This window comes from Neoarius graeffei, chromosome 14 (genome assembly GCF_027579695.1).
Source record: "Neoarius graeffei isolate fNeoGra1 chromosome 14, fNeoGra1.pri, whole genome shotgun sequence".
In the NCBI taxonomy this organism is placed as follows: domain Eukaryota; kingdom Metazoa; phylum Chordata; class Actinopteri; order Siluriformes; family Ariidae; genus Neoarius; species Neoarius graeffei.
In genome coordinates, this window is record NC_083582.1 from 26,665,913 (window position 1) to 26,678,798 (window position 12,886).

General features: G+C 45.4%; 1 protein-coding gene across 1 annotated transcript in view; it reads right to left on the reverse strand.

The window, feature by feature from the left end:
• Positions 1-12,886, reverse strand: part of LOC132897517 (outer dynein arm-docking complex subunit 2-like) — a 68,372-nt gene that overhangs the window by 14,172 nt on the left and 41,314 nt on the right. The window contains exon 7 of the mRNA XM_060938782.1: positions 8,345-8,459. Within this exon, the coding sequence (XP_060794765.1) occupies positions 8,345-8,459 (115 nt within the window). The remainder of the gene's footprint in view (positions 1-8,344; positions 8,460-12,886) is intronic.

Genomic DNA, 12,886 nt, shown 5'->3' on the forward strand with positions numbered 1-12,886 from the left:
TCTATAGTTAGTAACATTCTGCAGGCCTCTCCACACTGATGTCGGATTGTTTGCTGAAAGGCTGTTTTTAATCTTATCAGCATAGCTCCTCTTAGCTGCTTTCACCTCCATTGTCAGTGTGTTTTTGGTCTGATTATACAGAACTCTGTCTCCACTTTTGTAAGCCTCTTTGTTCTGATGAAGTTGCCCGAGTTTTGCAGTGAACCAGGGTTTATTGTTGTATATGCGGAAGGTTTTGGTAGGCACACACATCCTCACAAAAACTGATGTAAGATGTCACAGTATCAGTCAGTTCATGCAGGTCTGAGGCTGCAGCCTCAAAAACACTCCAATCAATGCAGTCAAAGCAGGCTTGTAGTTCCACTTTGGCCTCATCGGACCATCTCCTCACCGTCTTAACTACAGGCTTAACAGATTTCAGCTTCTCCCTGTAGGACGGGATAAGATGAACCATGCAGTGATCAGATTGTCCCCCGTGCAGCCTTGGGACTGAGTGGTATGAGTCCTTTAACACCGCCTCATTAATACACGCCTGAGGAGGGATGTAAACTCCAACCAGAATAAACAAGGAAAACTCTCGCGGAGCATAAAACGGTTTGCAGTTTATGAATAATGACTCCAGATGAGGACTGCACAATTTGTTTAGAGCTGTGACATCAATACACCAACCTTCGTTAATATAAAAGCAGATTCCACCTCCCCTCGTTTTCCCCATGAGCTCCGTTTCGCGGTCCGCTCGGTGCAGGTGAAATCCAGGCAGATGGAGAGAAGAGTCTGGGATGTGCTCACCAAGCCAGGTTTCGGTGAAGCACAAGGCAGCAGATCTTTTAAAATCAGTGTTAACTGAGTTGAGGAGCAGCAATTCGTCCATCTTGTTGGCCAGAGAGCGGACGTTAGCCAGTTGAAAAGACGGGAGCGCAGTGCGAAAACCCCGCTGCCTCAGCCTGACGAGTGCGCCGGCTCGCTTTCCCCGGTGTCTCTGGTGTCCTTGGCGTAATCCATAGAGAGCTGCTGCTCTTCCAACAAGTAGCTCTGGAAAACTTTCCGGATCAATGAAAACCGATGAAAAAACTTTACTGGTGGTTATTCCAATGTTTATAAGTTCTCTTGGATTTATGTTTAAGTAAATAGTTTAGGAAAAAAAAGTGCTGTATCTGGTCTGTCAGTGAAAACTGCAAATAAGGAGTCTGCCACTCTGAGACACATAGCAGCTTAAACTGAAGGCATGAGGACAACCACAGTGGAAGAATGGGTGTGCGTGCATGCGCGCACACACACACACACACACACACACACACACACACACACCTTCCGTGGCAACTGTTCAGCCACTCAGCCCTTTCTGTGGTGCCAGTAACATGCACAAAACCTACATGGCACAAGTCTGTTTCCAATCATTAGAAAACAGCAGTGAGAGAACTTTAATGACAGCACAAAGACGTGCTATTATAGCCTAGGTACTGGATGGTGCGACACTAACACAAGGGCATCTGCCAAACGCTATAACTGTACCTGTAAAGTAAATATAAATACATTTCTATTTTAAAGAAATGAACAATTTTGCAAACATGTAGAAAGTGAGGGCTTGAGTCAATAAATACACACTGCTATTTAACCTCAGACTAATCTCATTTACTGTAGTCAGTTATGCACACCATGGAAAGTACTCGTTTCTGATTGGCTAGCAGGTATGCACTGCTTCAGGGCACTTCAAAGATAACAGGTAAATACAATAGCAATCGCTCTGCTCTTTTCAACATACAGAAACATGCACTATGCTAACACTGGGATTGATCATGGTTTAAGCCTGAAAACAACCACATAATGAAAGGAGAGGAAAGGAAAAGATAAGGAAGGAAGGAAGGAAGGAAGGAAGGAAGGAAGGAAGGAAGGAAATGAAAAAAGAATGTAAAGAGAGAAATTATAAGAAATAAAAGCAACTCTCTAAACTTGGACTAAAAAAAACAAAACAATACAAAAAAAAGCTCTCTGTACATTAAGTGTTCAGCCTGCATTAATTCTTGAAAAGTCGTGTCTGTGAAGATTCTCAGTCATCCAGGTCATGGTAAACTGTGGGTGGTAAAAGAGAGCAACTGGACTTGCTTGAAGATTCTTGAAGATGTTTCACCTCTCATCCGAAAGGCTTCTTCAGTTCTGTCTGACTGGTAGGGAGCATCAGGTATTTATCCTCTCATGGATGAAAAGCTCATCTAAGGTGTCACTGAGTCCTCCTGTTGGTGTGGGTCAACTGGGGGCTGGTTGTGAACGGCCTTGAGAGTTGTTAGGATGATCAATGGATTGCCTGTTAGGGTGATCAATGGAATGCTGATTCTCTCTGTCCTCCTGTGAGACACTGAAAACAGCTGGGTTTTGGTATGCATTCAGTTGTCTGGGAAGTGTGCCAAGGACTGCATTGTAGGTGGCTGATAAATGATGTCTTAGGGCCTCTGCATGCTCTTGCGACAAGGCTTTCGCAGATAGCTTTTCGCAGACAGTTGTAATTTATCGTTGAGCGGGGAGTAATAGGCGTGCGCGATGTTATTCACCGCCACAACGCAAGGGGGCGCGAAGTCGCGAAATCGCTAGGAGTAGTTGGTGGGTGTGGTTAGTGGAGTGTTTATCCTCCGGTTACTTATAATGACTATAACTGGAGTCGTATAGATGTACGTACTTCCTCACTTCCTCGATCAACCGCTCTTCATGCTGCTCCATCTTCGCTCGTGTTTTAAAAATGGCGGTAGTGAAAACAAACCAAACCGGGAAAGTAGGGAAGTGGAAGTGCGTGTACAGCAGATGTAGAGTGGACCAATCAGAGCCCTCTTGTCTGCGATGCTGTCTGCGAGGCTTCTGCGGTGGTCACAATTTTTGGGAGGTGCGCGCAGAGCATCTGCGAAGGTGGGGGGGCTACGCAGACGCTATCTGCAACTCTATCTGTGAGGACTGGGTTGTCAGCATAAATTGGCCTTTAGACCCCCACCTCTGTTCAGTGATGGCCGTTCCAGGTTGACAAAAATGGCTTCTTTAACTCCTCGCTCATACCAACGATCCTCTCTGGCTAAAATGCGTACGTTGCAATCCTGAAATGAGTGTCCTTTGTTGTTAAGATGAAGGTAGACAGCAGAGTCCTGGCCTGAGGAACTGGCTCTCCTGTGTTGAGCCATGCGCCTGTGAAGCGGTTGCTTTGTCTCCCCAATATATGTGTCCGTGCATTCCTCACTGCACTGAATGGCATACACTACGTTGTCCTGTTTGTGTCTGGGTATTCTGTCCTTAGGGTGGACCAGTTTCTGCTTTAGAGTGTTACTAGGTCTGAAATGTACCGGAATGTTGTGTTTGTAGAAGATCCTCCTGAGTTTCTCAGATAGACCAGAAATGTAGGGAATGACAATGTTCTTGCATTTGTTCCTGTTATCCTCTTTGTCCATTCTGTTCCTTTTTCTGCTCTTGAGGAAAGACCAGTTGGGATACCTGCAGTTCTGAAGTGCTTTCTTGATGTGATTCTGCTCCTTCTCTTTTCCCTCTATCGTTGTAGGGATATTCTGAGCCCTGTGTTTCAAGGTCCTAATGACCCCCAATTTGTGTTCCAGTGGGTGGTGAGAATCAAAGAGTAGGTACCGGTCTGTGTGTGTGGGTTTCCGGTAGACCTCGATGCTCAGGCTTCTGTCTTGTCTAATATGTACATCACAATCCAAGAAGGCTAGATTATCCCCACTGACATCCTCCCGAGTGAAGTTGATGTTAATATCCACTGCATTGATGTGCTTAGAGAAGGCTTCCACCTCATGGGTTTTGATTTTAACCCAGGTGTCATCCACATTTCTGAACCAGTGGCTGGGAGCAACTCCTGAAAAAGTGGTCAAAGCTTTATGTTCCACTTCCTCCATGTAAAGATTGGCCACAATAGGGAATACCGGTGAGCCCATGGCGCATCCATGCTTCTGTCTGTAGAAACTTTCATTAAACTGGAAATAAGTGGTAGTCAGGCAGAGGTCAAGCAGGGTGTAAATCTGGTCCGTGGTGAGGTTTGTTCTATCCAATAAGGTGCTGTCTCGAAGGAGTCGTTTTCTAACAGATTCAACTGCTTCTGTGGTGGGAATGCAGGTGAACAGAGAAGTGACATCGTAGGAAACCATGGTTTCATCTGCATCTAGTTTGAGGTCTGCAACTTTAGTAGCAAAATCTCGGGAGTTTTTGACGTGATGTGACGTATTCCCAACGAGAGGAGCCAGGATGGTGGCCAGGTGTTTGGCAATGTTGTAAGTAACAGAGTTTATACTGCTGATGATAGGTCTGAGTGGAGCTCCTTCCTTGTGAATCTTGGGAAGTCCATATATGAGAGGAACGGCTTCCCCAGGGTACAATCTGTAGTACAGAGATCGGTTGATGGCTTGGTCCTTTTCTAGTTGTTGCAGGCAGCTAACAACTTTCTTTTTGAAACAACTTGTGGGGTCCCGCTTCAAGGTTTCATAGGTGGTAGTGTCGCTGAGGAGACTGGTCATCCTGGAGTGGTAGTCTGCTGTGTTTAGCAACACTGTGCATCTCCCTTTGTCAGCAGGAAGGATGGTGATGTTCCGGTCTCTTTGAAGCAATGTAAGAGCCCTCCTTTCTTGGATGGTGAGGTTGGACGGGGGTGCTTTCGCACTGGACAGAGCAGCTGATATCTTCAGTCTAAGTTGTTCTGCCTCTGTGTTGGTCAGATTGTTGTTTCTGATGGCTGACTCTGTGGCTGTGATGAGGTCTACCACTGGTATCCGCTCTGGTGAAACTGCAAAGTTAAGTCCCTTGGATAGAACAGCTTTCTCTGGTTGGGTGAGTACCCTGTCGGATAAGTTCTTCACCCATATCTCTTCTATGTCCGGTTGTGTAGCTTGGTCAGATTTCTTCCTCCAAGTCAGCACTTCTGCCTTGCTGGAGGAGGTGGTTTTGGACAGCAAAGTTTGAAATTTGTGCATCTGTCATTCCTTGCCTTTGGTATGTTGTGAAATCTGTGCCTTCTCAGTGAGCTCAGAGACTCGTTCCAAAACTTCCTTGGGAAGAAGTAATGTGAATTCTTCAAACATCAGTTCAGTCTTGTTCTGGAGAGCATCGATGGTGAAATGTACTTGTTTAACCCTCTCGTTGAGAAGCTGCTTCTGGGCTTTCTGGAGGATTTTTTCAGCTCTGTGTCCTTTGACTGTTGAAAACAGGCGTAGGCTAGTGAGGATAATGTTGGATTGTCGGCATCTCAGGTTGAAATGCAGGTGGTTTCTGTAGTCTGCCAGTTTTCTGGAACTCCTCTAATACTCCCGCACCAGTCGAAGGGTTCTCATCCCAAAGTGCATGGAAAAGTCCTTTGGGTATTTTTATTTCCAGACTTGTGCATGAACCCTGGAAAAGCTCATTAAATTTATTTATTTATTTAAATAAGAACCCAGTTTGAATCAGTCTCCGTGGCAGATTGAATGTTTTTCCTGTACTACAGTGGTGCTTGAAAGTTTGTGAACCCTTTAGAATTTTCTATATTTCTGCATAAATATGACTTAAAACATCAGATTTTTACACAAGTCCTAAATTAGACAAAGAGAACCCAGTTAAACAAATGAGACAAAAATATTATACTTCGTCATTTATTGAGGAAAATGATCCAATATTACATATCTGTGAGTGGCAAAAGTATGTGAACCTCTCGGATTAGCAGCTAATTTGAAAGTGAAATTAGTCAGGTGTTTTCAATCAATGGGATGACAAATCAGGTGTGAGTGGGCACCCTGTTTTATTTAAAGAACAGGGATCTATCAAAGTCTGATCTTCACAACACATGTTTGTGGAAATGCATCATGGCATGAACAAAGGAGATTTCTGAGGACCTCAGAAAAAGCGTTGTTGATGCTCATCAGGCTGGAAAAGGTTACAAAACCATCTCTAAAGAGTTTGGACTCCACCAATCCACAGTCAGACAGATTGTGTCCAAATGAAGGAAATTCAAGACCATTGTTACCCTCCCCAGGATTGGTTGACCAACAAAGATCACTCCAAGAGCAAGGCATGTAATAGTTGGCGAGGTCACAAAGGACCCCAGGGTAATTTCTAAACAACTGAAGGCCTCTCTCACATTGGCTAATGTTAATGTTCATGAGTCCACCATCAGAACAACACTGAACAGAAATGGTGTGCATGGCAGGGTTGCAAGGAGAAAGCCACTGCTCTCCAAAAAGAACATTGCTGCTCATCTGCAGTTTGCTAAAGACCAAGTGGACAAGCCAGAAGGCTATTGGAAAAATGTTTTGTGGACGGATGAGACCAAAATAGAACTTTTTGGCTTAAATGAGAAGCATTATGCTTGGAGAAAGGAAAACACTGCATTCCAGCATAAGAACCTTATCCCATCTGTGAAACGTGGTGGTGGTAGCATCATGGTTTGGGCCTGTTTTGCTGCATCTGGGCCAGGACAGCTTTCCATCATTGATGGAACAATGAATTCTGAATTATACCAGCGAATTCTAAAGGAAAATGTCAGGACATCTGTCCATGAACTGACTCTCAAGAGAAGGTGGGTCACACAAGTTGTTCTATCAAAGAATGGTTAAAGAAGAATAAAGTTAAATGTTTTGGAATGGCCAAGTCAAAGTCCTGACCTTAATCCAACCAAAATGTTGTGGAAGGACCTGAAACGAGCAGTTCATGTGAGGAAACCCACCAACATCCCAGAGTTGAAGTTGTTCTGTATGGAGGAATAGGCTAAAATTCCTCCAAGTCAGTGTGCAGGACTGATCAACAGTTACCAGAATGTTTAGTTGCAGTTATTGCTGCACAAGGGGGTCACACTAGATACTGAAAGCAAAGGTTCATATACTTTTGCCACACACAGATATGTAATACTGGATCATTTTCCTTAATAAATAAATAACCAAGTATAATATTTTTGCCTCATTTGTTTAACTGGGTTCTCTTTATCTACTTTTAGGACTTGTGTGGAAATCTGATGATGTTTTAGGTCATTTATGCAGAAATATAGAAAATTCTAAAGGGTTCACAAACTTTCAAGCACCACTGTATACGAAAAGAGGGAGGACAGCAGAAGAAAGGTGAGAGAGAGAGGGAGAGACAGGGAGGGAGGAAAGGAGAGCAACCTTTGTTAGAAGTCATGCCAAAGAATAAGCTTGACATTTGGTGAATTTGGGCAAAAGAGAGCCGAGAAAAGTAGAGTAGAGGAGCAGGAAATGGCAACACAGGAATACTGATGAATCCAGGCAGAGAGAGAACAAGTAGTAAAGGAGAGATGGCAGAAGCGTGTTCAACTCACCAGCTGTAGTGGGTCACTAAGAATTCCTTTCAAATCCCGTCTCACAAAAACATCTCCAACCAGCACACGCGTGTGTGTGTGTGTGTGTGTGTGTGTGTGTGTGTGTGTGTGTGTGTGTGTGTGAGAAAATGAAATACTAAAATGAGTACGTTTCCACATTGTAAAAATCAAGTGCATCATGAAAGAATTGTATGTAAAAAGCGAAGAGAAAAAAGGAAAATAAGTGACGACTGAATGAAACAGAGGCAGAACAGAGAGAAAAGAGACAGAGACAAAAGACTTGTCTACCTGCATAATCTGGAAAAATTCACACAAATCTGAAGTGATGTGTAAATAAAGACACTTTTGATGTAATCTAGCTGCTTGACTCCAGGCTACGGACCTGTAAAATTACAGATGCTAATCATGTGTTATGATTATTTTTATATTAAACGTGGTTTCCGTTAAGGTCTGATCATGAAATAGTACGTTATAACATCTACAGATTTGTAGTACATGTGGATTCATGTGTCTAAGTGTGTGTTCTGCAGCAGTCACGGGTTTCTCCATGCTGTTCATCTAGCATGCTTCTCCTGAACCTGCCTTTTAGCTGCTAACTCAAGCCACATGGGTCTCTGCTGTGTCTCCAATATTTGTATTGTTCCTGTCACTAAACTTCCAAAGTCACAAAAAAATGATGCTTTAAATGTCAGAAAAACACAGTTAAACTCCATCACGACTCCATTTTCAGCTCTGTTTTTTAAATCCTCAGTGTGAGCTCAACTTTTTTAAAATTCTCAGTACTGACAGGGGTGTGGGGGTGGGGTGGAAGTCAAAAACAACAGATGTAGAATCTACATGCATATTTAGATTGTTCACAGATTAGCCTGTTTGTGTGTCGCTTATCTAACAAAACAATTATGTATTTGTGCAAACTTGCTATATTTGAGTTTTAGCAACAGAAATGTGGAGCATTAAAATGCGGATTTCTTTTACCCTTGATATGCAGCTACTATAAAAATTTTAGATAGTATTAGATAATAACTGTGTATTGACAGTAAAACACACTTGACATAACTGTACCTTTGCATTCTCTATACAAGGACAGATTGCCCAAGCAGCACTGGCCTGGACCACAGGGTTTGGGTTCTTCAGCAAGGACCAGAGCAGACGCACTCCATCCAGACGATCAATAATCCTGAGGGTGAGAGAAAGATTTGGTGTGTTTGAGGGAGTACAGCACTTTGTGGTAAAGTGCAACTGTATGAGGATGGATACAAGTGTGTAAAAGCAGTGTTATGAAAGGTGCAGTCATCAATTCTAAACCAATACACTGAAAAATTCAGTAAGTATCTCCTCACAGTCTGCTAGCTGTCTGGTCTGTGGGTGTTTACATACAGCCCTGGCTCTTTAAATGGAAAACAAAACAGTGGCTCAGATTGAGCCACACAACAATAGTCCAGCCAATCAGCAACAGCTGATCCATTCTCATGCAGAAGACAGGGGAAGGGGAGAGGGATTTTTTTTGGGGGGGGGAAGGTGGTGGAAGGAGTGGCAGTTCCTGGACAACAGACTGGCCTACAACCAACTCTAGCAGATGACTTATCAGGAGTTTATTCAGCTAGAGGGTCTCACCTCATTTTGTGAAAACAGAAATGCATCTCATTGCTTTATTCATACTGGGACAGTATACTTTAACCATTTCAGTTTAACATTTTTTTAAAACTTTTAACTATTGCCCTATTTTAGTAATTATTGTACTGTCTTGTGATGTTTGCACATGTGCACTTTGTCGTCCTGTGGAGTCTGGTGTTGTCTCACTTGGTACCAGCTGTATACAGTTGAAACAACTAATGCCGCTTTTCCACTACAAACGCGGCTGAGTCGGGCTGAGCCGTGCCGTGCTGAGTCGAGCTGAGCGGGGCTGTTGGAGTTGCATTTCGACTACAACCGCGCTGAACCGTGCTGGCTGGAAGTGGGTGGACACATTGGGTGGAGTTAGCGAAAGTGGGTGGACGTCACGTGATGTCGTTAAGCAGCGCAAACAGTGACATCAGTGAGCTTTTAAGTGGTAGTCTCACGACCCGAATAGTAAACAATAAACATGGAGGACATGGAGTCGTTAGTGTTGCTGGTCTTGGTGCTGTGGCTTGTTGTTGCCGACAACGCCAACAGATACTGGCAAGAGCGTATAGATGAGGCGAGGCGCATAAGGCTTCATAATTCTCGTAATTCATAATTCTTCTCCTTCCGGGTTTACGGTGTTTACAGATCCCAGCGTGCTCGCGGGGCGTGTGTGGGCATGTGAGGACACGCCTCCTCACCAATCAGTGCACAGGGGAGTGTCTGCTCACGCCCCCAGCCTCACTCGGCACGGCTTGGCTCGCTTCAGCCCCACTCCAAAACCGTGCGAGTTTTAGGGGCTAAGCAGGGCTGAAGCGAGCTGAGTCGTGCTGTTTTTTGGTAGTCGAAACGCGAGTCGTGTCGGGCTGAAGTGAGCTGAAGTGAGCTGAAAAAGGGTAGTGGAAAAGGGCCAAAAGTCACCTGGCTTGATTATGGTATTTGTTCATCCAACAGTTATGAAAGGTTTTATAGCCATAGACACCTAAAAACACAAATTTGCTACCACAGTGGAGTTATTTGAATTGATGCAAAATAGTGATATTTGTGGCAGCGGGGGCATGGCCAAGCATCAGTTTGTGAATGGTCAGGGAAGGTGAGAAAAAAGGAGGCAGAGAGAAGGGAGCTCCCAGACCAGAACACAACTGTGTGTGTGTGTGTGTGTGTGTGTGTGTGTGTGTGTGTCTAGAAGAAACATTAAAGTTGAAACGCATTAAGGAAATAAGTGTGTGTGTGTGTGTGTGTGTGTGTGTGTGTGTGTGTGTGTGTGTGTGAACATCATCTCTCACCTGCCGTGCTTCTGTACTCCACCCACATCAGGGACATATTACAGTGGTGCTGAAACCCAGGAGTATGGAAGGGAACCACCACATGGAGTCCTCGCCGTTCAAAGATCTCATCCATGCCCTCGCTACCTCTCAGCAGAACCAGCATCAAGCACTGGTCGCCCTCCAAAAGGAGCAAGAACAACACTTCGAAGCCTTGATGCTGATCCAGCAGGAAGACCGCCAGGCATTCTGGCACCTGCTCGCGTCAGCAGGGTCCTTGACTGCCACCGCAGTGGACCCTCCCCATGTCACCCTCACAAAGATGGGCCCGCATGATGATCTGGAAGCCTTTCTAGCACTCTTTGAGCAAGCGGCCGAAGTGTGGGGTGACTGGTTGAGCAGTGTGCAGCACGCATACTTCTGCTATTGACTGGCAAGGCGCAGCTCACCACGCTGCAGCTCCCCACTGACAGCCAGCTCGTATACACTGACTTGAAGCAAGCCATCCTGCAGCACGTCGGACACTCCCCGGAACAACCTCATCAGTGCTTTTGGACTCTGAAATTGGAGGAGGTCAGCTGGCTGTTTGCATTCAGCTAACAGCACCGGGACACCGGCTGGCGGTGGTTGAAGGCGGACGACCGCGAAGCTGAGAGAATCATCGACCTGGTGACACTGGAACAGTTCATTGCGTGACTTCCAGAAGGAATGGCAAAGTCAGTCCAGTGTCATTGCCCAGTGTCACTGGAACAAGCCATCAAATTGGCAGAGAATCATCTGGCGGTGGTTCCTATGGCAGGCGGATGTGTCACCTCATCTCTTTTTCTCTGTTCTTCCCTTCCCCACCCTGTTCTCCCACTGCGGAGGTGTGGGCTGGCTCCCTCCCCAGTCGGCCCGTCACACCTGTGGTGTCCTCCCATCTTCCCCTTCCATGTCTGTCTTCTCCCCCTCAGGTGAGTGACACCCATAACACCAGTGCAGAGGGGAAGCCTGGGCCAGTGTGCTGGCGCTGCAGGGAGCCGGGACATTTACAGAGTCAATGCTCCATGATGGAGGTGGGAGCAGTGGTTCGGCTTCCCATCACGCCAGAGCCCGCCCCCAGTCAGGCCGGAGCATATCGTAGACCAGTAAGTGTGCAAGGGGATACATATGATGCATTGGTGGATTCCGTCTGTAATCAGACCTCAACCACCTAAGCCTGGTGCAAGGTGAGGCATTGGGGAGAGCACAAGTGGTGAAGGTTGTGTGCGCACACAGGGATGTTCACAACTACCTATTAGTGTCCGTCCGCATTCTATTTCAGGGAGAAAAGCATAGAATAAAGGCAGCAGTTAATCCTTGTTTCACCCACTTGCTGATTTTGGGGACTGATTGGCCAGGGTTCAAAGGACTGATGGAACACATAGTAAGGGATGGGTCCTGCATTAGTATGTCATGGGGAGACCCCAGTGTGAAACTGACTGGGGAAGCTGTCACAGACCCGTCTCTGTCAGCCCCACGTCAGAATGATACAAGGAGTAAGGAGCTGCTCTCCCCTTCTCTCTCTCTGGAATTCCCTTGAGGATTTCCCATTAGAGCAGTCACAAGACAAGACTCTGCATCATGCATTAGACCAAGTGAGAGTAATCGATGGTCAAACACTCCAGCCAAATGCGACACCCTCCTTCCCATATTTTGCTTTTATCAAGGATAGGCTGTATCGAGTGATGCAAGACACTCAAATCAGTGAACAGATAACACAGTTGTTAGTCCCAAAGAGCCATAGGGAACTCGTATTCCATGGGGCTCACTTTAATCCCATGGCCAGATACTTAGGGCAAGATAAAACACTAGCCCGAATAATGGCCTGGTTCTATTGGTCAGGGATTCACGGGGACATTCATCAGTGGTGTGCAGCATGCCACAATTGCCAATTATTAAATCGCATGGCCACTCCAAAAGCACCTTTGGGCCCTCTCCCTCTAATCGATACCCCCTTTGAGAGAATTGGTATGGATCTTGTTGGGCCATTAGATCGGTCAGCACGAGGAAATCACTTTATTTTAGTTCTGGTGGACTATGCAACGCGATATCTGGAAGTGGTGCCTCTAAGTGGCACAGTATGGCAAAAGCACTCTTCCGTGTTATCTCCCGGGTAGGGAAAGAAATTCTGATGGACCAAGGCACTACATTTATGTTACACACACTGCGCGAACTGTATAGGTTATCGGGAATTAAATCTATCCGCACCAGTGCCTATCACCCACAAACAGATGGCTTAGTGGAACGATTCAATCAGACACTCAAATTTAATTCAGAAATTTGTAAGTGAAGATGCATGTAATTGAGATAAATGGCTCAAGCCCCTGTTATTTGCAGTACGTGAGGTCTCGCAAGCCTCCACTGGATTTTTCACCATTTGAGTTATTATATGTGGCAGATCACAGAATCCAGGGACACATGTCTGCCCGGGGGCATTTTGAGTTATTGACAGATTCAGAAAGTACAGTTTCTAAGCTTTCCAATGATGCCTTCCATGTGGAGATCTGACAATATTTGAAGAATGTGTGGCCTTTTGAAAGTGTATACTTCTTAAAACAGAAAAGGGAGAAAATCGCCCTCAAAGTTTTCCATCTCAGCTACTCTGGGTGTAGGGCGGGCACATAATGGTGCTCATCTGCATGACATTAAGGAAAGCTCTACCCCCTACGAGCTAGCACGATACTACTTTCATGTAAACAAAGATCACCACGTCAGT